Below are 27,513 nucleotides of genomic sequence, written 5' to 3'. Positions count from 1 at the left end.
TTCAGTCCTGGTCCATCGTTCCTGTCCGGTATTTCGTCACGTCTCAGGGTTGCGGTCAGACTCACAGATTAGCGTTTCACTGTTCACCGTAGTTCCAACACCGTGTGTGTTTCCTGGTCTCGTGTTTCTTGTTTCACTTCCACCGAGTGTCTTACAATACTCACCGTACACGTCTAACCTCACACTGCACGTGAAGTCATTATATATTTCGTCTGTGTTTGGACGTAATAGCAACGCGCGTCCGTGTCGGACTCCCGTCCGGACGCTACAAAAACAGTAAAAGAAACTTAGTCTAATTACAACAAATCGCTAATTATAACCAGTTAACTCATTCACCGATATAGCAGTGAGTTACAGCATGACTCACTCAGCGCGAACTCACGCGTTTCACGAGGTCGAGGACAGTACGTTGAGTTACGGCTGAATAACAAACACAATTTACAGAGATTAAACTTAAAGCAAGTAAACATCTTAACCAATGTCTGCAAGCAGTTCGCAACTTACAGTTATTGCTTCCACGGGCGTAGGAAAAACACACAAAACTCAGACGCTTCCATGCCTATCCTGACAGTAGCGCATCATCACAGAATTGCCGCACGTAAAACAAATCGCACATCGACGTATCGAAATAAAGGTTCCGCAGTGGCGCATCAAGGCATCAAAACATCAAAACAAAGGTTCAGCTCAACAAAGCAATTAATCACATTGAACATTTCTTTTCTTTTGTTAAATGAACTAAACAAATCTGCGGGCAGAACACATTGCAAAAATTAACGCATTTCAGTTGTCTTTTTGTGGTTAATAGAATATTAAATAAAAAATAAAAAAGCCTAAGAAGACATGCCGGAACACCCAAGAGGCATAGTCCAACATCAAAGCAAGATTTTCATCTACCAAAACTGTACACACCATGCAGTCTATCAGTTCCAACAGGGAAGTGTTAAAACAAAAAGAAAATGAAGGGGTTGCACGCACCTACTTGGTCTGTTAGCTGTTGAGACTGACACCCCTCCTATAAACTCAGTGTCATCATGAAATAACCAAACCTTAAAAGTAGTAGTGCTGAAAATTGTGTCATTCCTGGCACACCCGACGACATGCCTGATGACTGCACGTCTAAGAACCGCGTGCTTCACGACCACCTTGACCCCCCGGGTGACAACTCCAGAGATGCAGTATAAAAGCACCTGCTCTGATGCACCTGGCTGTGGAACCTCCAACTGAGTGATATTCTCCTCACCTTTCTCTTCCGAGGCTAATTGCTCTGCTCTGATCTCTGGGTGCAACCCCGTGTGATACAAATAAAGTGAGTTAGCATCAGCACTTGAGTCTGCCCTCCTGATCTTCGCACACTGCGTGACAGAAGGTTCCGCCACTGATGTGGACTCAGCGATGCTCAATCAGCTGCACTATGCCATCTCTTCGCATGGAACCCTGTTGGGCTCGCATGACCAGTCCCTGCGCTAAATCGAAGGGACCCTCCAAGAGATGGTGTAAATGTTCTGGTCCAGCGGGATTGTGCAATCCGCCAGGACCCCTCACCTTGCCAGCCCAGATAAGTATGACGGAGCACTGGATGACTGCCAGGGCTGAACTCTATCGTGGTGCAATATCCCCATTCTCTGCCTTTGATCACTGCAGCCTTAGAACAAGTGAATTGTGCAAAGCTTTTTACGAAACTGGACCTTCAGAGTGCATACAACCTCATCTGCATCAGGTAGGGGGATGAGTGGAAGACCGCTTTTAGCACCACCCTGGGTCATTATGAGTATTTGGTCATGCCTTCTGGTTTGTCTAACGCGCCCTCTGTGTTCCAGGCATTTTTCAATCACATATTAGGAGATCTTGTGGATGACTGCATCCTGGTGTACCTGGATGACATCTTGATCTTCTCCAAGACCCGGGAAGTGCACGTCTGCCAGGTAAGAACAGTGTTAGAATGGCTCCTCCAAAACCGCCTCTATGTCAAGGGGGAAAAATGTCTCTTCCACCAGTCCAGAGTGTCGTTCCTAGGCTACATCCTGAGTAACACGGGCGTGGCTATAGACCCGGAGAAGGTCCATGCGGTGATTGACTGGCTACGATTGCAAACTGTGAAAGCCCTACAACGGTTTCTGGGTTTTGCTAATTTCTATAGAAGATTCATCAGGGAATTCAGCTCCACTGCTGCCCCCCTCATGGGCCTTATGGCAGGTAAGGAGACCCGCCTACCTTGGGGTGAGCAAGCACAGCGAGCTTTCTTAGAGTTGAAGACTCATTTCATGACAGCACCAATATTACGACACCCAGACCCCACACTGCCATTTGTGGTGGAGGTGGACTCCTCCGAGGTCAGAGTCGCAGTCGTGCTGTCCCAAAGACAGGGTGACCCATCAAAACTGTACCCCTGTGCATACTTCTCATGAAAGCTGTCGCCAGCTGTATGGAACTATGACACTGGAAATCGAGAGCTCTTAGCCATTAAATTAGTCCTGGAAGAATAGAGATACTGGTTAGAAGGGGCCTCGCACCCCTTCCTGGTACTAACTGACCACTGTAACCTAGAATATGTTCAGACATCACGTCGTCGAACACATGCCAGGCCCGATGGGCCTTGTTCTTTACCAGATTCGATTTCACTGTATTGTATTGGCAGGCTCTAAGAACATGAAGGCTGATGGCCTCTCATGGCTATTTGCCACTGACGCTCGGACCAAATGCCCAGGGCCAATCCTACCCGAGCACTGTGTTGTGGCCCCAGTACACTGGCACTTCTTTCAGGAGCTCCAAGACGTACAAGCAACCGAGCCCATTCCACCCGTGGCACTGGAAGGTAAGGAGTATGTGCCTGTGAAAATGCGACCAACACTCCTGCAGTGGTCCCACATCTCTCCCACGGCCGGTCACCCCAGTGTGCACTGAACACTGTCCCTCCTCCAAGGGAGGTTCTGGTGGCCCTCCATTCCGGAGGACATCCAGGAGTACACAGAGGCCTGCACAATCTGCTCCCAAGCTAGAACTCCAACACAGAGACCTGATGGCTTGCTGGAACCGCTGCCAGTACCCTCACGGCCTTGGTCTCATGTAGCAGTGGACTTCCTGGTGGACCTCCCACCTTTGGATGGTAAGACTGTGATATTAACCTTGATTAACCAATTTTCCAAAGCCTGCCATCTGATCCCTTTGCTGCAGTTGCCCACAGCCCTGGAGATGACAGAGGCACTATATCAACAGGTCTTCCGCCTATACGGTCTGCCTGAGAACATTGTGTCTGACCGTGGGCCCCAATTCACCTCGCGAGGATGGAAGGCATTCTGGACGAAATTGGAGGTCTCGGTAAGCTTCACCTATGGCTACCACCCCCAGTCCAACAGGCAGGTGGAACACCTGCAACAGGATGTCAGTGGCTTCCTCCACAGCTACTGCACTCATCAACAACACCAGTGGGCCTGGTACTTGCCCTGGGCTGGGTATGTTCACAACGGTTTGACCCACTCCTCCACAAATATATCACCTGTTTTAGGATACCAACCTCCTCTGTTCCCCTGGTGCCCCAGCCTGAGAAATGTACTTGCAGTTGACACCTGACACCAGGCCAGCGGGGAGACATGGTGGGCCACTAAGGTTCATCTCCGGAATAGTGCCGTCCGCTACAACCAGCAGGCAGACCGCCAATGGCGTCCCCTCACCTTCCAGTCAGGGCAGAAAGTGTGGCTGTCCACCGGGGACCTGAGGCTACGCCTCCCCTCCAGGAAGCTCAGCCCCCATTTTGTCGGCCCCTTTGAGGTCCTTCTCCAGGTCACGCCTGTCACCTGTACATTCCAGTTGCCCCCGGAATTACGAGTCCATCCCACCTTCCACATTTCCTTGCTCGAACCCTACAGGTCCTCTGTTCTCCAGGCACCTGGTGATGTCAGGCTGAGGCTGCCAGCCATGTCAGCAGCGGTCGATAAGGACCCGGTCTATGCTGTTTGGGGGCTCCTTGATTCCCATCGATGGCATGCAGTACCTGGTTGACTGGGATGGCTATGGCCCAGAGGAATAGTGTTGGGTGCCTTCGCCCGATGTTCTGAACCCTGTTCTTGTTGCCGATTTCCACAAGTCACATCCAGACCAACCCGGGCCCTACCGCAGAGGCCGCTCACCCTAGCATCATAGGGCGACAGGTGCCGCCTGTGGGCAGGAGGATACTGTCACTCCTGGTGCGCCCGAAGATGCGCCCGATGACTGCATCTAACAACCGTGTGCTTGACAACCATTTTGACCCCCCCGGCAACAACGCTGGAGATGCAGTATAAAAGCACCCACTCCAACACATTGGCCGCTGGACCTTCACCTGAGAGACGTTCTCCTCACCTATCTCTTCCGAGGCTGATTGTTCTGCTCTATTCTCTGGGTGATACAAATAAAGTGAGCTAGCATCAGCACTTGAGTCTGCTCTCCTAACCACCGCATACTGCGTGACAATTGCTCTTATGAAACTGAGTTGCCCAAGAGATAATCAAACCTCAGGACTGAGACATCTGCCTAATTACTAATGCAAACCATCAGGTTTAGCAAAGACAACTCAGCTTTGTCTGATTACAGCACTATGCTACAAAACTCTACTCAAAACATGAGGAATATTACACACACACACACACACACACACACACACACACACACACACACACACACACACACACACACACATTTTCTGAACCGCTCGTCCCAGACGGGGTCGCAGGGAACCGGAGCCTACCCGGCAACTCAGGGCGTAAGGCCAGAGGGGGAGGGGACACACCCAGGACGGGACACCAATCCATCACATAGCACCCCAAGCAGGACTCGAACCCCAGACCCCCTGGAAAGCAGGACCTGATCCAACCCACCGCACCCCCAGGAATCTTACAGCTAAAAATAAATTAGATAAAGGTCCACACATCACCTCACAAACTTAAAAATTTGAGTAAAAATATATGAATGGAAAAATTAAATTAAAATAAAACTTTAATTCAGTATTTATGGAATGAATATTTTATTTTCCACCTTTGAACTCCAAACAATTTACCTTAGTCCCAGACTCCCAGCTACTGGTAGGAGCTGCCAACAGACATCAGAACTGCACAACAACTGAAAATCTTTAACCTCAAACACATTCATACTAGACATCTAGAAAAGCTTTACACTTATTTTAATACATGCTTAAATAACATGTAAGTTTTACAAAACGCCATAAAGAGCTAAGAATTAGTGATTCAGAACTTGGACAGCTCCAATGGAAAAGTTATTCCAGCTAACCACTAAACTCAGTAACTCTTAGCTAAACTAGAGTTATTTAACTAATTTATTAGATGTTCCTTTCTAGACGAAAACAAAGGAAAGTCAAATGCAAAGTATAGAATGCTGCTGTAAGGTTTTGTATAACTTGCCAAGGCGCTCCATGTATCTCCCCTTCCGCGCTCTCTGTATTTAGTTCGTGTAGCTGCTCATAAGCTTAACACTCTAGGTTACAGCCTAAAAGACTAGTAAAGGATCTGCTCCCCGATATTTACCAGACCTGATCGCTCGCTACACTAGTCAGACTTTTGCGGTCCTCCACTTCTGGAGCACCGAGAGGTCTAAAATAAAAATCATAAAGGTTTTCGATTCGGGTTCCAATGTGGTGTGATTAGCCACCGCACTCTTTCACTCAAAACTGCTAAATCTCTCTCAACACTAAAGAATGGTCTCAAAACACATCTCTTTCCCCGATGTCCTTTATTATTACATTATTTATTCACTCAGCTGCCGCTTTTCACCAAGGCGGCTTACAACGCCAAGGTATTTTTTACAATTATTTACCCATCTATACTGTTGAGTAATTTTACTGCTGCAATTCTAGGGTAAGTACCTTGCTTAAGGGTACTACAGCTGGAGGTGGGAGTAAAACCTGCGATATTTGAATCTACGTTTACATTTACATTTATTTATTTAGCAGACGCTTTTCTCCAATGCGACTTCCAATGAACTTTTGTAGTATTATCAGCCCGCACACCTTATTCACCAAGGTGAATTACACTGCTAGATAGACTACTTACAGTGAGTCACTCATCCATACATCAGTGGAACACACTCTCTCTGTCACTCACACACTGTGGGGGAATCTAAAGGCAGTAGCTTTAACCAGGACACCACCAGATCTCCTTTAGTCTTTCGTTCTTCCTTAATGCTAAATAAACAAGTACAACGTTATATGCCGATGGAAAAAAAATAATCAGAAACAATGATTATTGTTATCATATAGCATTAACATGTTAATATGGTGCAAAACATTTTTAAAACTTGTAAATCCATAATTTGTCTTAATAATAATACACACTGTTGTAATCCAAGAACTCTGTAAGAATAAAAAAAGGTTCAAACTCAATGAAAAAATTGGGGAAAAACATTTACCAGGGTTGGAACTTTAACTTCGTCACCTGTATGCCCACTGAAATCAGCGATTTCTTCTGGACTTTTTCTCAGGGTCTGTTCGGGAGGCAGTGTGTTCTCATGATAAGACTGAACGAATTTAAAGTCACTGGTGCGGGAACCCGTTGTTAAATACGTGTCATAATTGTACGAACTTCGGAGGGTTCCTGCTCCATCCACCTCGGCATAACCTGGAGGGAAATATGCGCTGGGAATGGCGACTGTGCTATCAAACATCATTCTTGGTTTTCTTATGCAGCAAAACCTCACAGCCACAACAAGAATGATGAAAGTGAGGAAAAAAGTGGAAACGGAAACCAGGGCAATAATCAAATAAGATGTTAATTTGGTACTGTTGTCCTCATAAGATATATCTTTCAGTTCTGGAACTTCTGCCAAATTGTCTGAAATAAGTAAATATAATGAACAGGTTGTAGATAGAGAAGGCTGTCCGTTATCTTTCACTGCAACAACAAGGTTCTGCTTCATGCTGTCAGACTCAGCAACATCCCGCTGCAACCTGATCTCTCCACTGTGGAGACCAATAGTGAAAAGTCCGGGATCAGTGGATTTCACAATCTGATAGGACAACCAGGCGTTCTGTCCAGAGTCCGCATCCACTGCGATCACCTTGGAAACCACGGAGCCCGCGTGAGCAGCTTTGGGAACCATCTCAGTCATGAAAGAGTTCCCTGATGGAGCTGGATATAATATCTGTGGAGAGTTATCATTCTGGTCTGTTATGTAGATGCTCACAGTGACGTTGCTGCTGAGTGGAGGAGAACCATTGTCTCTGGCTACAACGTGGGCTTTGAAGCTCCTGAACTGCTCGTAATCAAACGATCTCGCTGAATGGACCACCCCCGTCTCTCCATTAATGGATAAAAACGAGGATATCGGAACTCCGCTGACTTCAGTAGGCAAAAGAGAGTAGAAAACGGTACCATTTTGTCTCCAATCTGGGTCTCTCGCTTTAATAGAACAAACAGACGAGCCAGGTTTGTTATTTTCACTCACATAAGCGCTGTAGGATTGTTCTTCAAATTCTGGCGAATTGTCATTAACGTCCATAAGAGACAACAGTAGAAATTTAGATGTAGACAAAGGCGGAGAACCCCCATCGACTGCAGTTACTGTAATGTTGTAATCTGACACTAGCTCACGATCCAATGCACCGCTAGTTACTATTGAATAATAATTTTTGATAGACGGAATTAACTTAAATGGAACATTCTCCTGTATGGAACAGCGCACCTGTCGATTTTGCTCAGAGTCCTTGTCCTGAACATTAATGATACCCACTTCTGTGCCCGCTAACACATTCTCAGGGATGGGGATGTTCAGAGATGTAATAAATATCACTGGAGCATTGTCGTTCACATCAACGACATCTATTATAACTTTAGTCTGAGAAGCGAGTCCAGCCCCGTCTTTCCCCTCAATACGCATTTCATACTGAGATTCTTCTTCGAAATCCATCGGTCCGGTTAACGTTATTTCTCCAGTTTCATGGTTAAGGCGAAACAAATTAATCTCTTCATCAGAAATTCGACTGAATTCATACGTCACTTGGCCGTTTGCTCCTTCGTCAGCATCCGTGGCGCTAACTGTAACCACTAAGGTACCTAAAGGAGAATTTTCTGGCAAACTGACTTTATATACACTCTGGGTAAACACTGGAATATTATCATTGGCATCCAGCACAGTGATATTTATGACTACAGTACCAGATCTCTGTGGAGTCCCACCATCAGCAGCGGTAAGCAATAATGTTACCTCCTGCTGTTGTTCGCGATCCAGCTCTTTTTCTAACACTAACTCGACGTATTTCCCACGCTCTGTGCTCCTTTGAGTTGCCAAAACGAAATGGTCATTCCTTTGTAGCGTATAGGTCTGAACAGCATTTTGTCCGATATCCGCGTCGTGGGCTTCGTTCACGGGAAATCGAGCTCCTTTAACGGCAGACTCTCTTATTTCTAGTCGAACCAGATCTTTCGGAAAGCGGGGCGAGTTGTCGTTTACATCTTCAATTTTTACTATAATGCCGTTAACCTCTAAAGGGTTTTCCAGTACCAGCTCGAATTTGAGAATACACGCCTTTTTCTGTCCGCAAAGCTGTTCCCTGTCTATTCTCTCAGCTACAGTCAAGTCTCCAGTGCGCAGATTTAAATCACAGTATCGCTTGCCACTGTGGTCGACAGCTAAACGCGCTTTGCGATCTGACAGCTTTCTTACATCCAGACCGAGGTCTTTTGCTATATTTCCAAAGACAGATCCGGGTTTCATCTCCTCGGCAATCGAATAGCTTACGTCTCCACTGGTAAAGCGCATGATGAAAATGAGGACAATCAAATGGTACATCACCCTTTCAACACATAGCTGTCTGTATTCCATTTTTGCCTTTGTGGGTATTATTTTGTAGTCCAAGTGGTATAACAAAGCGGTACTCCTCGAGGTAATTCTTTCCAGTTGGAGCAAAGATTTGAATCCTGGCTTTTAAGTAGGTTCTCCGTTCTTTTGCTATTCGACAAATGTTAAATAATAAGTTTAGGGTGGGCCAGAATGCGCACCTTCTCTGTCCTTGTTGGTGAACAGCGACCCGGAGAGTTTAGCTGTGAGAACTGCATTTTGACAGTCTCTACTGGTTTTAAATTTTTATGATATCGAAGACGAAGGTCAGATTCGGATGGACAGCTGGATTTTTAGCCTAAACCTAAATACTGAGAATAAAATTTGCCATATTGGTCAACTAAGCAAATATTTTTACATTTACATTAATTTATTTAGCAGACACTTTTCTCCAGAACGACTTCCAACGAACTCGATGTAGTGTCATCAGCCCACACACCTTATTCACCAAGATGACTTACACTGCTACATACACTACTTACAATGGGTCACTCATCCATACATCAGTGGAACACACTCTCTCTGTCACTCACACACTATGGGGGAACCTGAACAGCCTGTCTTTGGACTGTGGGAGGAAACCAGAGCACCTGGAGGAAACCCACACACATCTCTTTAAAACTTTTCTCACTCGCTCAGTTTACTGAGCCAACCATTTTACCGGAAAATGAAGAAAAAAAAAAAAAACATTGCTGAATTTCATTAAAGCAGTTTAGAGAAGGAAACTGGCAGTGACAAGACTTCAAGATTCATTTCAGTATTTTTAACCTCAGCGACTCCCCCATCAGTAAAACAATTCTGCCTTAAAGTCATACATTTTTCGAGAGAATGAGAAAATCCAAGTATAGAAAAGGTTAAAGGTCTTCTACACAGTACATTTAAAAATATAGCACTTATCATGGTCAACATTCTTATTATAAAAGCACACTTATTCTTTAAATGTTGGTGAATATTATTTCAGGGAAGTTACACTGATTATGAATTTGATGGGGACATTCTTGAAACAAAGTTTTTCCAACTACTACAAGACAAAAGTAGTTCTCTTCCTCCCAGCAAACTTGAATAAATTGTAACAGGAAAGTTTATGAAGCATGTAGAATTTTATCTCAGAGACAATAAGCAAACCAATTTTGTAGTGGTATAATTAATTTAAGGTGCTGTTAAAACATCATGCATACCACATCTTTTGTGCAACACTTATTTTGCTTTTATATGCAATAATATTGAAGTGAAATGGCAAATAAAAAATGTGCAGCTTTATTTCAGACATTTTAAAAGTCAGTTACCTATGGATTTTTTCCTGCAGAGGCAGGTGATTAATTTTACAGGTTAATATTAAAGTATTAAAGCACCTGTTCCCCATTGTGAAAAACCATTCAGTTTCTCAAATGATTAAATTGTCACATAAACCTCCTATATGAAAAACATGGTCACGTTTAAGAAATACAAACATTTAGCTATAACAAAAAGATACTATATACCACTTATTTAGAGCACTGATAAGTGAATAATTTTAAAAGTTTAATAAATTCACGAAACATGGTATCTTAACTCTGGGGTAACATTACCGACAATGGTAGGCAGGAAGTGTCCTATTTAATTGCTGAAAATTTATAAAGGAACCTTGAGGAGTTTACCTTACATGGCAAACAGTGTAATTTCCAGTCAAAGGAAAACATTCTGTTTTAATGGGATAAATATTTTCTTGAAAATATTGGAGGTTAAATCCGGATCAGAAGCAGGATTTTGAGTTAAAATATAAATTTGGGGAATAAAATTTCCCACATTGGTCAAGTAATTCAATACATTTCTTCTGTTCTTCGATCTTTTTTTTTTTTTCCTGTTTATTGAACAGTTATTTTACTGGACAAATTCAGGAAAAGTAACTTGCTAAAGTGAATTCACAGGAGTTTAGGGGCAGTAATGGATTAGAGCTGACAGTCTTCAAGTTGCAGTTTAGTATCTTTAACAGTGACGCTACCTTATGACATTAAAAACAGCCAATTTTAAAGGAACTGAATTTTTGACAGAATGAGAAATCTGAAATTGGACATACTGAAAGATCGATTTAACAATATAGGTCTTACGGTACAAATTCAGAATTTCTAGGTAAAAGGATACTTAATGAATTACATTGTGTACATCATTTCAAGAAAGTTATACTGTTTATAAACAAAAGTTTAGCAAACTGTTGAAAAACAGAAGTAGATTCCTTCTTTCCAGTAAACTTCAGTTAAGGATCATAGGAAAACTATGCAAGAATGTTGAATTTCCTTCCAAAGATTCAAGGCACACTTATTTCATATTGAGGTGACCTTAACTAAAATGAGTGCTGCCACAACTTTAATTGGGAAGCCAAAAATCAAAACAACACTATAATATTCCAAACATTTTCAGCACATTTCAGAGATCTACTGCCTTTGTATGTCTTCCGACAGAGACAGGCAGGTAAGTTTGTGATAGTATGTACATATTAAAATGTGTGTTCACTGGGGTTAGAAAGCAAGTGCAAACCATACAGCCATCGTATAACCTCTTAAAAGAAAAATGAAGCATGGCCATGTTTTAGAAGTAATTTACATGTGTAGCTGAAGATAGTGTACTTCATTTCTTTTGAACACTTCTGAGAGATTAATTTCAAAAGTTTAATAGCATAAAAAACATGGAATATGCTTTCTAAACCCTGGGACAATATTACTAATTATCTGTTAAAAGGCACATACTCTTGTGTTCATTCAGTTTAAATTTCACAAAAGCTCCCTTACATGGTGTGTCTTTTATGGCACTGTTAATCTGTTTTATGTAATGGGGAAACTGTTTTAATGAGATAAATCAGGGGTGTCCAACTCAAAGGATGCATGTGGCCAGCCATCTAATGAAATGCAGGCTGTGAGAACATTAGTAAATCACTAATTTATACAATGCCTCCTATAAATAATAGAAATTCTGTTGAATCACACAGTAACACATTCACATTTATTTACTTAGCAGATGCTTTTTTTCAAAGCGGCAACTAATGTTGATCTACCTTTCCCCACTTATCTGTATCTTCAGTGCGTATCACTGTGTGTTTGTGTGCACATTTATTGTATAATCCTGCTGCAACCAGATTCATTCATTCATTCATTCATCATGACTTAATATTTGTATTTTCTTTGAGTGCTGAACATGATTTCAACATCAAAAAAGAAAAGTTTTGATTCTATGACATTTAGAGCAAGATGTACAAACTTTCACTTTTTCATTGAAATGAAGCCCATTTGTTTGGTATGTAGTGAAACAGCTTCAGTTTTCAGGATAAATCTGCTAAAAATATCATAGTTCACAACATGTATCTACAGTTGACAGACTTCAACTTCAATTTCATAAAATCAAGGCATTCTAACAAAAAGGTTAACCTTCAGCTGGCTTTTTAAGACTAGTCACAACAAATTGTACAGTAACTGCGAGTTGCTGACATCATATGACCTAGGAAAAAAAAAACCCAGTTTGGTAAAAGGTTTCTTAAAAAGTTTGGTTTTGCAACTGACCTTGCACCTTTTCAGTTGAACCAGTTGAAAAGAATGACTGAGGCCCTTACCCATAAATGGCTGAACACACCTGGGATAAACTCAATCACTCATTCACTTTTCATAATTACTTATTCTGGTCTGGGTTGCGGCAATCCAGAGACTATTCCGGAATCAATGGCTTGGAAGGTTCACCTTAGAGTGGATGCCAATCCACCCCATGGAAAAACTTCTGTTTAACTGAAGTGTTCAAAAAAAAGGGGATGCTGACTGTACTGTATGGTGCAATGTGAATTGAGGTCACCCTGAATATAATCCATGAGCCAGATTATTGATAACACCATCATCTTTCAGTCTATAAATCTAATTGATGGTGAAGGTAATGAAGACAGGCAGGAGATGAAATATTTAAAATTCACCAGGAATTCTAGTTATGTTCTGACTGAGGCTTGTTGTGCAGTGGTAGAGATGCACATTATAATCATAACATTTTCATCCAGTAAGAACTCTCTGCATCCATTTATGCATAATAAATTCATTAAAATTAGCATACTGTAGCTGAATCAAGTCTATGTGATGCTTTTTTTTGTTTGAAACACAATAATAAAATTAAATCTAATTGTACTCTACAAGGGGGGTGCGGTGGCGCAGTGGGTTGGCCCACAGTCCTACTCTCTGGTGGGTCTGGGGTTCGAGTCCCGCTTGGGGTGCCTTGCGACGGACTGGCGTCCCGTCCTGGGTGTCCCCCCTCCCCCTCTGCTTCCGGGTTGGCTCCGTGACCCCGTGTGCGTGTGCGTGTGCGTGTGCGTGTGCGTGTGCGTGCATACTCTACAATTGGGGGGTGCGGTGGTGCATTGGGCTTGGCTGGGTCCTCCTCCCTGGTAGGTCTGGGGTTCGAGTCCTGCTTGAGGTGCCTTATGGCAGACTGGTGTCGCATATGGGGTGTGTCCCCTCCCCCTCCAGCCTTGTGCCCTGTGCTGCTGGGATAGGCCCTGGCTCACTGTGACCCTGCTTGGGACAAGCGGTTTCAGATAGTGTGTGTGTACTCTACAATGCATTAGCATTACAAAACTGTGAAATTGTTAGTATAAACAATTTATTTAATACGGTTTTACTACACATAGAGAAAAATTAATAGAAACAAAATTTGTCTTTCAGGATAACTCCACGCATGTGCTTCTATGGTAACAACACACACACACACACATTTTCTGAACTGCTTGTCCCAGACGGGATCGCGGGGAATGAGAGCCTACCCAGCAACACAGGGCGTAAGGCTGGAGGGGGAGAGGACACACCCAGGACAGGACGCCAGTCCATCACAAGGCACCCCAAGCGGGACTCAAACCCCAACCCCACCGGAGAACAGGACCAGGTCCAACCCGCTGTGTCACTGCGCCCCCCTACCTGGTAACAGCACAATACCAGTAATTAAGAGAAAGCACATTTCATACAAAAATATCTGGAGGCCTTTTCTGTATGAATTGCAATTCATACAATACCTTGTAAGAAAGCACAATCCAACAAATCATTATATGTATCGCCCACTTTTATATCTGTGGCCCTTGGTTGGAATATTGTGATCTGTAAAAATTACAGTATTGAAATACTGAATGGAAAACAATAGAAAATAGTTCACAAATTGATATCTATACCTCATTCAAGTCATTCATGCCATCATGTGGTCTGTTCCCAGCAGTTTCCTCAGGAGTGATCATCTGTTTCTGGTCTGCAGACATTGTGCTGTCATTATATGACTGTACGAATTTGAAGTCACTGGTGCGAGAGCCCGTTGTTAAGTAAGTGTCATAATTGTAAGAACTTCGGAGAGTTCCTGCTCCATCCACCTCGGCATAACCGGGAGGAAAATATGTGCTGGGAACAGCGATTGCTCCGTCAAACATTCTTGGCTTCCTCCTGTGGCAAATCCTCACGGCCACAACAAGAATAATGAAAGTTAAGAAAAATGTAGAGACGGAGACAAGAGCAATAATTAAATAAGATGTTAATTTAGAAGTGCTGTCTTCATAGGACATGTCTTTCAGCTCGGGAACATCAGCTAAATTGTCAGAAATAAGCAGATAAACTGCACATGTTGTAGAAAGAGGAGGATTTCCATTATCTTTCACTGAAATAACAAGGTTCTGCTTCATACTGTCAGACTCAGCAACATCCCGCTGCAACCTGATCTCTCCACTGTGGAGACCAATAGTGAAAAGTCCAGGATCAGTGGATTTCACAATCTGATAGGACAACCAGGCGTTCTGTCCAGAGTCCGCATCCACTGCGATCACCTTGGAAACCAGGGAGCCCGCGTGAGCAGCTTTGGGAACCATCTCAGTCATGAAAGAGTTCCCCGATGGAGCTGGATATAATATCTGTGGAGAGTTATCATTCTGGTCTGTTATGTAGACGCTCACAGTGACGTTGCTGCTGAGTGGAGGAGAACCATTGTCTCTGGCTACAACGTGGGCTTTGAAGCTTCTGAATTGCTCATAGTCAAACGATCTCACGGAATGGATCACTCCCGTCTCTCCATTAATGGATAAAAACGAGGATATCGGAACTCCGCTGATTTCACTGGGCAACAGAGAGTAAAAAACGGTACCGTTTTGTCTCCAGTCTGGGTCTCTGGCTTTCACAGAACAAATGGATGAAGCAGGTTTGTTGTTTTCATTCACATACGCGCTGTAAGACTTCTCCTCAAATTCAGGTGGATTGTCATTGACATCGGATACAGCTACTTTTACAGTTTCAGACGAAGACAAAGGCGGGGAGCCACCATCGATCGCCATAATAATAACGTTGTAATCCGACACAAGCTCACGATCTAGATTACTAGTAGTCATTATAGAATAATAATTTTTAATTGACGGCACTAACTTGAAAGGGACGTTTTGTTGAACAGAGCAGTGGACCTGTCCGTTTCCCTCGGAGTCCTTATCCTGCACATTAATGATGCCGACCTCTGTGTCAGGTAACACGTTCTCAGGGATGGGATTGTTCAGAGATTTGATAAATATTTTAGGAGCATTATCGTTTACATCTGTAATCTGTATTATAACCGTTGAATAAGAAGCGGAACCAGATCCATCTTTTGCTTTAATGGGAATTTCGAACCTGGACTCATCTTCGAAGTCTATCACTCCTTCTACCTTAATTTCTCCAGTATTATGATCTATAGAAAATAACATGGCATCTTCGTCAGAAACTCGACCGAATTCATACGCCACTTGGCCATTTGCTCCCTCGTCTGCGTCTGTGGCGCTAACTGTGACCACTACAGTACCAAGAGGAGAATTTTCTGGCAAACTGACTTTATACACACTCTGGCTAAACACTGGAATATTATCATTGGCATCCAGCACAGTGACATGTATGAGTACAGTACCAGATCTCTGTGGAGTCCCACCGTCTGCAGCGGTAAGTAATAATTTTACTTCCTGCTGTTGTTCGCGATCCAGCTCTTTTTCTAATACCAGTTCAGCATATTTCCCCCCTATTGTATTTTTATTAATAGCCAAAACGAAATTATCATTACTTTGCAAAGCGTAGGTTTGAACTCCATTCTGTCCTATATCCGCGTCGTGCGCCTCATCCAGAAGGAAGCGACTACCTTTATCCACCGATTCTCTGATTTCTAATTTTATTAAGTCTTCTTTAAATTGAGGCGCGTTATCATTGACATCTTGAATGTCAAGAATGACGCGATGCAGCTCCAGTGGATTCTCCAGAACAAGCTCACATGTTAAAATGCACGAGGTCTTCTTTCCACACAGCGATTCTCTGTCGATCCTTTCCGACACGATCAAATCGCCGGTATTCAGATTAATATCGCAATAATGTCCGCGGCTGCTTTCATTGTCCACACGGGCCTTCCGAGCTGACAGTGTTTTAACATCGAGCCCCAGATCCTTTGCTATATTTCCGATCACAGATCCATGTTTCAGCTCTTCCGCAATGGAGTATCCGACATCACAATAGACAGCAGGAAAAATCAGTATGACAAAAATATGAAAATATATTAAATACAAGAGAGTCAGCTGTTCTGTAGACTTCATTCTGGACCAGTTGTATAAATTTCAACAAAAATAAATGTGTGTAGTTTTCCCAATTCACTCCCCGGCGCTAAGGGATTGAAGATCAGTTCGTTCAATCCGAGCTGATGGTAATGTGATGCTGGGCTGGACAAACCGCTCTGTAATACATTTATGGCACAGAAGAGACACTTCACGTATTCTCAAGTTTAATAGCGACACCATGAGCTATTCAACAAAACTGCACCATCAGTTAGAAATACAGGCGTTTCGGAAATTCTGTTTTGATTAGTTAAACGATTTTACCAGAAGTTCTAAACGAAATTATCTAACTTTTAAACTTCATACGTTTAAAGTTATACATTTTCTTCCATTATCAACACGCTTTCGCGAGTACATTCAAGGTCTGTATTCACGGACACAAAATGTGTCAATAGACCAGTTTGCTGAGATTTCCAATAGCGCACAAAAATAAGTTAATACACCTCTGTCATCGAATGCACTATTTCCCCAACGTCACCCTGATTGAGCTGAGGAACAATTTCTGGTCACTATTGTGTGAATAACTTTATGTAAAAACCATAACAAAAATGATGCCATCTCTACAATGAGAACACTGTAGTTAGTAAAAGACAGTTAACATACACAGGACAACATGTTACACTTGATGCGCATATTACAATGATTGTACAGAAGGACCTAATTCGACCGACTTCACCATGAAGCCACAGAGAAAGTCATCGGGCATTGCCATCATACATCTCCAAAACTCAAGACCAAGTGGTTTAACCTCCTTCCCCAACCACCACATCAACCATAGGATGCCAGTATGGGTATTTCATTCAGGTTTTCTAGTGGGCACCCCCATCAGTGTTTCATAGAATTAGGCCCATGACACTTTAGGAAGACTTAACAATACAGTCTGGCATCAAAGACCCACCCCACTCTACACACGTTAGATGTCTTCCATCCACAACAAACACAGCAATTTCACAAACTCAACCACCCCAATTAAACAATACCACAACTTCATACATACTAATAAAAGCTGCAAACGCACCACTCCACAATCTTAAAGAAACTAAATTAAAAAAGTCATGCCTTCTTACATACCAACAGCTGCCCCCCATTGCTAGCCACCTGCTACTAATTATAACTACCACCACACACCTCCCTCCAACCTGCGACCCCAACTATCTTGCTCTCTTCTCAACCATAACCACTGATTCACCTTCTCAGCAGCCAGAGAAAGGTGCGTCATCTTCATCCTTGCCAAACAGCCTGTAACACCAAATTCCCCAAACAACATAACTGAGTTAGCCACAAACCCCCTAATGCCTACCTGTACTGGTCTCACATGAGCCTGCTACCCATAGTCTCTTGCCTCCACCACCAACTATTCATACTTTAACATTTTCCGCTCATATTACTCCCCAATAGCATCGTCAAACAGCACTGTTAACTCTACAAAGCACGTTGTCCGTTTGCACTTGGAATATAACACCATGTCTGTATGTAATGAAGTGACCGCAATAACCTGTGGCACCTGGCACTGTTTGCCTATATCAGCCAGCAGCTTCCAGTTCCATCCATTACCTCATCTACCAAGGATGTCTGCTCTTGCACTGTAGTACTCTCTCTCACCCGTACAAAACCAACCGTATTATTTATGTTACCAACAGGCAATAAATTCACCACCACATGGTTGCGCTCAAAAACATCGGCTAAACATTAAAGCACTTGATTATGGTGCCAAGTCCAGTACCCCTGTGCCAAGCTTACATTACATCCAAACAACATGTGCCTCAGCATTGCCACACCACTACACAACTTACAGCAACCATCACCACTTATTCACTGCATATAAATGAAAGCTTATTCCATAAAATGTATTAATATTTCTTGAATTTACAGCAAAAAGCATTAAGAAGTACATACATTTTGAAGGACATAAATTGGCTGACCCTTTTCTTCTAAGGCGACTTACATTCATTTCTCAGCATACATAGCTCAGCAATTTGACTGGACCAGGTGAGATTCAAACCTGCAATCTCTGAACCCATAAGCAGAATCTGTAACCAGTATACCACCTCATGTATTATCATATTCTTTGTATTTGTTTGACTCAGTTCTCTGTCCAGCTACTCAAACAATGTGTGGCAGCAGAAAACAGTGCTTGTCAGAAAACTGTGTGTTAATAATCGCATGTCTGTATCTAATGCTCTTCATCTATTGTGAACCGCACTTTGTGTACCTTCAGCTGTACATTGCATTGGACATAAAAATCTGACAAAGAAATAAATCCAAATGTTTCTAAATAAGTAAAGTGGGTAAAACACCTTCGGAATTCAAAATTTAACAAAGAAATTTAATAAAAAAACATGCAACATATCACTATCATATTATCAGAATAAAAATGGCTATATGATGCATGACAATATCATAACAAGCTGAAATCTAAAAAAATAAAAATAAAAATAGATGGATAAAGGATAATCACTGTGCAGTATTTCAGTGTAAGAATGACAACAAATCCAAATCAATATCTAATGAAAAAGATAATATAAAAACTCTAAATATTACCTTTAAAATAAAGCAATCAACAATAGAGGTGTCAATACATCTCATTCATACAAAATAGCAAAATAAAATGATTATCTTACCTCACATACGTTATCTCTTACATTCTGAGGTCCTAGTGCTCCTTCTGTGATTCCAGAATTACTTTTTGCTAAAATGTCTTCAGCTTGGAGTGTGTTGTCATTATAAGCTGTGATAAACTTGAAATCACTGCTACATGAGCCCGTGGTTAAATATGTGTCATAATTGTACGAACTTCTGAGAGTTTCTGCTCCTTCCACATCTGCATAACCCGGAGGAAGATATGTGCTGGGAATCGTTATTGGGTAGTCAGACATAACTGTGGGTTTCCTTTTATGGCATACCCTTACTGCCACAATCAGAATAATGAAACTTAGGAAAAATGTAGAGATTGATACCAGAGCAATAATTAAATATGATGTCAATTTGGAGTTGTTCTCCTCAGAAGACAAGTCTTTTCTGTCTGGAATGTCAGCCAGATTGTCTGCAATAAGTAAAGAAACTGAACATGTAGTAGAAAGAGAGGGTTGTCCGTTATCTTTCACTGAAATAACAAGGTTCTGCTTCATACTGTCAGACTCAGCAACATCCCTCTGCAACCTGATCTCTCCACTGTGGAGACCAATAGTGAAAAGTCCAGGATCAGTGGATTTCACAATCTGATAGGACAACCAGGCGTTCTGTCCAGAGTCCGCATCCACTGCGATCACCTTGGAAACCAGGGAGCCCGCGTGAGCAGCTTTGGGAACCATCTCAGTCATGAAAGAGTTCCCCGGTGGAGCTGGATATAATATCTGTGGAGAGTTATCATTCTGGTCTGTTATGTAGACGCTCACAGTGACGTTGCTGCTGAGTGGAGGAGAACCATTGTCTCTGGCTACAACGTGGGCTTTGAAGCTTCTGAACTGCTCGTAATCAAATGATCTCACGGAATGGATCACTCCCGTCTCTCCATTAATGGATAAAAACGAGGATATCGGAACTCCGCTCACTTCAGTGGGCAAAAGAGAATAAAAAACTGTCCCGTTTTGTCTCAAGTCTGGGTCTCTCGCTTTAACAGCACAAACAGACGATCCAGGTTTGTTATTTTCGCTCACATACGCGCTGTAGGATTGAACGTCATATTCAGGGGGATTGTCGTTAACATCCGACAAAGATAGGTGTATTGTTTTAGATGAAGACAAAGGTGGAGACCCATCGTCTGACGCAGTGATCGTAATATTGTAATCCGAAACTATTTCGCGGTCTAATTCACTAGTGGTTACTACTGAATAATAATTTTTAATAGAGGGGACTAATTTGAAAGGGACATGCTGCTGAATGAAACAGCGGACCTGCCCATTTCCTCCAGAGTCTTTATCCTGCACATTAACGATGCCGACTTCTGTGCCAGGTAACAAGTTTTCAGGGATGGGGTTGTTCAGAGATTTAATAAATATCACTGGAGCATTATCGTTCACATCAGTAATTTCTATTATTACTTTACACTGAGATGCGAGTCCGGCTCCGTCTTTCGCTTCAGTGCGCATTTCGTAACTGGATCCGTCTTCGAAATCAATCGGCCCAATGACCTTAATGTCTCCCGTTTTATGATCAATTGCAAAAGCTTTCTTAGCTTTATCAGATATACGACTGAATTCATACGTCACTTCGCCATTTGCGCCCTTATCAGCGTCTGTAGCGCTAACTGTAACCACTACAGTACCGAAAGGAGAATTTTCTGGCAAACTGGCTTTGTAGGCAGCCTGACTGAACACTGGAATATTATCATTGGCATCCAGCACAGTGACATGTATGACTACAGTACCAGATCTCTGTGGAGTCCCTCCGTCAGCAGCGGTAAGTAATAATGTTACCTCCTCCTGTTGTTCACGATCCAGCTCTTTCTCTAATACTAACTCGACATTTTTTCCACCGTGTGTATTTGGATTGACAGCTAAAACGAAGTGGTCGTTGTTTTGTAGTGTATACCTCTGAACCCCGTTCTGTCCTATATCTGCGTCGTCAGCCTCATTCACGGGAAATCGAGCTCCTTTAACTGCGGATTCTCCGATTTCCAACTTGATTATATCTCTCGGAAAAACTGGTGTGTTGTCATTTATATCCTGGATTTGTAGATTTAAACGATGTAGTTCCAGTGGGTTCTCCAACACAAGATCATATTTCAGAGGACATGAGGTCTTCTCTCCACAAAGCTCCTCTCTGTCGATCCGCTCAGCCACAATCAAATCGCCTGTATTCAGGTTAATGTCACAAAACTGTCTCCCGGTTCCCTCGGTATCCAAACGAGCTTTCCGAGCAGAAAATCTTTCAGTATCGAGTCCCAGATCTTTGGCAACATTCCCGATCACTGTTCCGCGCTTCATCTCCTCCGGTAAAGAATAGTTCACATCCCCAAATGTCATATGCATTACGAAAAAAGCAAGGCTATAAAGCTGTAGCGGTATAGTTACACCAGGAAAGCCTTTGTGTCCCACCATGTCTGTAAGGTACAACACCAGAATGGGATGATAGAAATACACACTTCGAAAATAATTTGTATCACTTGTAGCGATTTGTTTTTAGGAGGGTCCCACACACCGAGATGCTGTAGGAATGGCTGTCTATTTTGCAATTGGTTCTCTTTTTAAAAATGTTCACATAAAGGGGCGGGTACCTGTGTGTTTGAGTCCATCGCTGTTGAATAGCGACACTCTCAGTTACATTGAAACATTGCAGTAAAACTGGGGTTGATAACCTAAGGTCCATAAGAACCTTGTGGTTCCGTGGACAAGCTTCAGGAGGTGCGGGAAGCTAAAGCTTGCTTTGAAAATAACGCCGTCTAACTGAATACATGTTTACAATAAAAAAAAAAATGCTAGTACTTTTTATTGCATAACTCTACATTGAGGTAATTGTTTAAATAAAATCAGTTTTCTCTGAATTTATTTCTATGTCTTTGTAGGACGGTGATTTTAGTTTTCACCAGATTGTTGAATGGGTCTGTGGTGTTATGGAAGCTTTAGAAATTCTGCACTAAATGGATACAATGTTAAACATATACACAGTCCACACACATACACTGATAGGCCACAACATTAAAATCACCTAATATTGTGTAGGTCGCCCTCGTGCCTCCACAACAGCTCTGAACCATCGAGGCATGGACTCCACAAGACCTCTGAAGGTGTCCTGTGGTATCTGGCACCAAGATGTTACCAGCAGATCCTTTAAGTCCTCTAAGTTGCAAGGTAGCGCCTCCATGAATCGGACTTGTTTTTCCAGCACATCCCACAGATGCTCAGTTGGATTGAGATCTGGGAAATCTAGAGATCAAGTCAACACTTTGAATTTTTTAACAATTTTTGCAGTGTAGCAGGGTGCTTTATGCTACCTGAGACCCACATGTGGGCAAAAACATTTGATGACTGTCACATTTCATCCTTTACACACTTTAACTGTAAAATGTCCACTGACAACTGAACTTCCTTTCTATATAGAATGATTTGTTAAAAAACTGGACAGCAAATAAAAGTAAAATACACAAGTTAAAAAAGGTATGTTTTACTCTTATGAAAAGCAAAACTATTTTCACTCATGTTAATACAGAACTGATATCATTTATTTGGCAAGCTGAGGTTGTCTAGACATATCCAGAATCCAACGAATAATTATACAAATTAACTATTTTGAAATATAAACGTTTAATAAGCTACAGTGGAGTAGGAGACAGACGCCAATGAAAGATATTTCCACTATAAACAAACAACTCAGCGAATACAGATTAAATGCATGTTTAACCTCTGAAGAAGTAGAATATAAATCTCTCTTCAACAAAACATAAAGATGATATGAAAAGCAAATACACACACACTGAAACTCCTTGTCCCAAGCAGGGTCGCGGCAAACCGAAGCCTAACCCAGCAACACACGGTGTAAGGCTGAAGAGGGAGGGGACACACCCAGCATGGGATGCCAGTCCGTCACAAGGCATCCCAAGCAGGACTCGACTAGCAGACCCACTAGAGAGCAAGACCCAGTCAAACCCGCCACGCCACTGCACCCCCCTAAAAGCAACTACTCTAAGTCTAAAGAAAAAGCTGCTGTCGCTGTTCTAAGCTGTGGTGCTGAAACTGATTACTGTATGAGCAAAGCATGGCAACAGAAGTGAACATTTCTGACTTATTTCAAATAACACGACATAGATAGATTTTTTTAAAGAAATCCTGTGAATACTAGCTCAAAAAAAAGAATTTTCTATGATCTTACCTCGCACTTGGCATCTATTCCACTCTGTTGCAAAACATCGTTATTTATAATTTCCTCAAGACTCTTTCTCAGAGTCTGGTCTGCAGGTAACGTGTTGTCATCTAAAGATCTGATGAACTTGAAATCACTGGTGCGAGAGCCTGTTGTTAAGTAAGTGTCATAATTGTAAGAACTTCGGAGAGTTCCTGCTCCATCCACCTCTGCGTAACCTGGAGGAAGATATGCGCTGGGAATGGCAACTGCACCATCAAACATTCTTGGCTTCCTCCTGTGGCAAATCCTCACGGCCACAACAAGAATAATGAAAGTTAAGAAGAAAGTAGAGACGGAGACAAGAGCGATAATCAAATACGATGTTAATTTAGAATTTCTGTCGTCATGTGGCGTGTCTTTCAGTTCAGGAACATCAGACAAATCATCCGAAATAAGCAGATAAACTGCACATGTTGTAGAAAGAGAAGGTTGTCCATTATCTTTCACTGAAATAACAAGGTTCTGCTTCATACTGTCAGACTCAGCAACGTCCCGCTGCAACCTGATCTCTCCACTGTGGAGACCAATAATGAAAAGTCCAGGATCAGTGGATTTCACAATCTGATAGGACAACCAGGCGTTCTGTCCAGAGTCCGCATCCACTGCGATCACCTTGGAAACCAGGGAGCCCGCGTGAGCAGCTTTGGGAACCATCTCAGTCATGAAAGAGTTCCCCGATGGAGCTGGATATAATATCTGTGGAGAGTTATCATTCTGGTCTGTTATGTAGACGCTCACAGTGACGTTGCTGCTGAGTGGAGGAGAACCATTGTCTCTGGCTACAACGTGAGCTTTGAAGCTTCTGAACTGCTCGTAATCAAATGATCTCACGGAATGGATCACTCCCGTCTCTCCATTAATGGATAAAAACGAGGATATCGGAACTCCGCTCACTTCAGTAGGCAAAAGAGAGTAAAAAACTGTACCATTTTGTCTCCAGTCTGGGTCTCTCGCTTTAACAGCACAAACAGACGATCCAGGTTTGTTATTTTCGCTCACATACGCGCTGTAGGATTGAACGTCATATTCAGGGGGATTGTCGTTAACATCCGACAAAGATAGGTGTATTGTTTTAGATGAAGACAAAGGTGGAGACCCATCGTCTGACGCAGTGATCGTAATATTGTAATCCGAAACTATTTCGCGGTCTAATTCACTAGTGGTTACTACTGAATAATAATTTTTAATAGAGGGGACTAATTTGAAAGGGACATGCTGCTGAATGAAACAGCGGACCTGCCCATTTCCTCCAGAGTCTTTATCCTGCACATTAACGATGCCGACTTCTGTGCCAGGTAACAAGTTTTCAGGGATGGGGTTGTTTAGAGATTTAATAAATATCACTGGAGCATTGTCGTTCACATCAGTAATTTCTATTATTACTTTACACTGAGATGCGAGTCCGGCTCCGTCTTTCGCTTCAGTGCGCATTTCGTAACTGGATCCGTCTTCGAAATCAATCGGCCCAATGACCTTAATGTCTCCCGTTTTATGATCAATTGCAAAAGCTTTCTTAGCTTTATCAGATATACGACTGAATTCATACGTCACTTCGCCATTTGCGCCCTTATCAGCGTCTGTAGCGCTAACTGTAACCACTACAGTACCGAAAGGAGAATTTTCTGGCAAACTGGCTTTGTAGGCAGCCTGACTGAACACTGGAATATTATCATTGGCATCCAGCACAGTGACATGTATGACTACAGTACCAGATCTCTGTGGAGTCCCTCCGTCAGCAGCGGTAAGTAATAATGTTACCTCCTCCTGTTGTTCACGATCCAGCTCCTTTTCTAATACTAACTCAACATTTTTTCCACCGTGTGTATTTGGATTGACAGCTAAAACGAAGTGGTCATTGTTTTGTAGTGTATACCTCTGAACCCCGTTCTGTCCTATATCTGCGTCGTCAGCCTCATTCACGGGAAATCGAGCTCCTTTATCTGCTGATTCTCTGATTTCCAACTTGATTATATCTCTAGGAAATACTGGCGTGTTGTCATTGACATCTTGGATTTGTACATTTACACGATGTAGTTCCAGGGGGTTCTCCAACACAAGATCATATTTCAGAGGACATGAGGTCTTCTCTCCACAAAGCTCCTCTCTGTCGATCCGCTCAGCCACAATCAAATCTCCGGTATTCAGGTTAATGTCACAGAGCTGTCTCCCGGTTCCCTCGGTGTCCAAACGAGCCTTACGAATTAACAAACCTTTAGCATCGAGTCCCAGATCTTTGGCAACATTCCCGATCACTGTTCCACGTCTTGTCTCCTCCGCCATAGAATAATTCACATCCTCGGTCGTTACATATTCCAGGAGAAGAGTAAGAAAACAAATCCGCCAAGCCTGCGCTCTCCCGAAAAGGCCTCTGAACGCCATACGAATTCTTATAGTTAATCATGCGAAATCCGATTTTATTGGTAAAGAAATCCACTCCCTTCTTAATGTATTTCCCAAGGAATTGCAATGCAAGTTGTTCGAGAAAAGCCGCGAACACGCACATTTACGTTCACTTTGGTTTAGAATATTACAAAAGTGGGTGGGAATTTACACGTAAAACTGGAAGACTGGTGAATAGCGACACTCTCAGTATTAACTGAAAATTACAGTAATGGTAGAAAACCTTTATGACTATACAAAGCTAATTCTTATAACATTTCCAAGCTGGTCAATGTAATAGGTTAAAAATGATAGGTCCTTTGTTGTGCTTTTAGTTTCAATTCCAATAGTGATGCTTTTAAAGCCTGTCTTTGATATAATAGATTAATGCAGGCACTTTTTTAGTTAGTGTCCCGATCCCTGAAAGTCAGACTCAGGATGAATGTATCAGGCGTCTCCCCTAGAGCCACTCAGTCCAATCAAGCTCTCCTGAACTCAATAAACACTGCATCCCCAACACCATGAAAAGACTGACGGACAAACATATAGTTGCGGACCCTTCATCAACTGTTTACTGCTTTCCCTGGCCATTTCATAGCAATTCTCATTCCATGTCTACTCACATGCTTCAAAACTTCTGTTAAATGTGTGTTTGTGTTCTAGTCCAAACCTCCAGACCCATCTGAGTCTGTCGTCTGTGTTCTTGTCCCGGTTCCATGACCCTGTCCAGTTTAAGTCGTGTTTCTGTGTACTCAGTCAGTTTCCCTTACGAGAACATAGCGCATCTCTTCCCTTCCTGTTCCTCGTCTCACTTCGACACTTTCGTTGTTTGACCAATACAGATGTATGCTCAATTTATCCTAACATTCAGAAAGGAAAACATTTCTAATTATCCATTCATCTCACTTTTGTTGTGGTTATTTCATATCACTGTATGGACGTAAATAAAAGCTGGGTAGTACTGAACAGAGTTAAGGAACCTGAGATAATAAAAGTGTTTTTGCCCATTTTCCTTAAGTTATATGAAACGAATCACATTAAAAATTTAAGAACTAAATAGACCGAAGCTATCATTTCTGAATTTACACTGGAAATATACACACACACGCACACACACACATTAACTGAAACCACTTGTCCTGAGCAGGGTCACAGCAAGCCAGAGCCTAACCCGGCAACACAGGGCACAAGGCTGGAGGGGGAGGGGACACACCAAGGACGGGACGCCAGTCCGTCGCAAAGCATCCCAAGAGGGATTCGAACCCCAGACCCACCACAGAGCAGAACCCTGCCAAACCTGCTGCGCCCCAGCACTCCCCTGGAAACACACATACAATAATTAATCAAGAAAAAAAGTAATCGCTAAATAATGAAGGTATTTAAGTATTACAACTTGGTCAACATTTCACCACTTGATTTATAATCATATGGAGAAAGTCACTAGATATGTATTCTCATCTTACAAGAAAAAAAACTGAAAAATGTGTTATTTGAAAAAGAAACCAAATACTTTTTACAATTTCTGAGTGCTTTCTGCAATTTCTGAGACACACTAATATCTTTACTGATTACCCAGGCGTATAAATGGGTAAATATTGTAGGTAGTCGGTTTGGAGAAAAATATCAGCTAAATGAGTAAATACAAACGTACAAAGCCCATCCATCACAAAAGCTAACCTCACAAAATACTGACTCAAGCGGTCTCTGTGGTACGGTTCACTGGGGCAGCAGTGCGTCGGGATGACATGATAATCATCTCAATCAGCTCTATAATATATACTGCAGCAAACAATTACATAACCTTCGTGCAAAGACTGCTAAAGAGTATAATGTTCCTAACAAAACTGGATCGCACATTTTCAAAACTTATTTGGAAATTGTGTAAA

General features: G+C 42.3%; 2 protein-coding genes across 12 annotated transcripts in view; both read right to left on the bottom strand.

The window, feature by feature from the left end:
- LOC108925318 (protocadherin gamma-C5-like) overlaps positions 1-27,513 on the bottom strand; it is a 223,634-nt gene that overhangs the window by 150,648 nt on the left and 45,473 nt on the right. The window contains exon 1 of one of the 11 annotated variants that reach the window (XM_029257426.1): positions 23,216-25,723. The exons of 9 other annotated variants lie outside the window; for them this stretch is intronic. In XM_029257426.1, the coding sequence (XP_029113259.1) occupies positions 23,216-25,627 (2,412 nt within the window). In that variant the 5' untranslated portion in view covers positions 25,628-25,723. Of the gene's footprint in view, positions 1-19,029; positions 21,553-23,215; positions 25,724-27,513 lie in introns of those variants that run through there. One more of the 11 variants, XM_029257424.1, reaches the window with a different exon arrangement.
- LOC108925246 (protocadherin beta-16-like) lies at positions 1,829-16,484 on the bottom strand. The gene is made up of 2 exons (XM_018737075.2): positions 13,985-16,484; positions 1,829-1,915 (listed from the first exon to the last, which is right to left on the bottom strand). The coding sequence occupies exons 1-2, from the start codon at positions 16,388-16,390 to the stop codon at positions 1,829-1,831; spliced, it is 2,493 nt and encodes an 830-aa protein (XP_018592591.2). The 5' UTR covers positions 16,391-16,484.

This window comes from Scleropages formosus, chromosome 13 (assembly GCF_900964775.1).
Source record: "Scleropages formosus chromosome 13, fSclFor1.1, whole genome shotgun sequence".
NCBI lineage: Eukaryota > Metazoa > Chordata > Actinopteri > Osteoglossiformes > Osteoglossidae > Scleropages > Scleropages formosus.
The sequence above is the reverse complement of the archived record's forward strand: the minus strand, read 5'-3'. Positions and strand labels throughout refer to the sequence as shown.

Excerpts from the sequence above, each read along its gene's own strand:
- LOC108925246 (XM_018737075.2), bottom strand. The coding sequence starts at position 16,390 with ATGAAGTCTACAGAACAGCTGACTCTCTTGTATTTAATATATTTTCAT. Across the intron at positions 1,916-13,984 it reads GCATGAATGACTTGAATGAG|ACGTGCACTTCCCGGGTCTT; the intron begins GTATAGATATCA and ends CTTACCTGGCAG.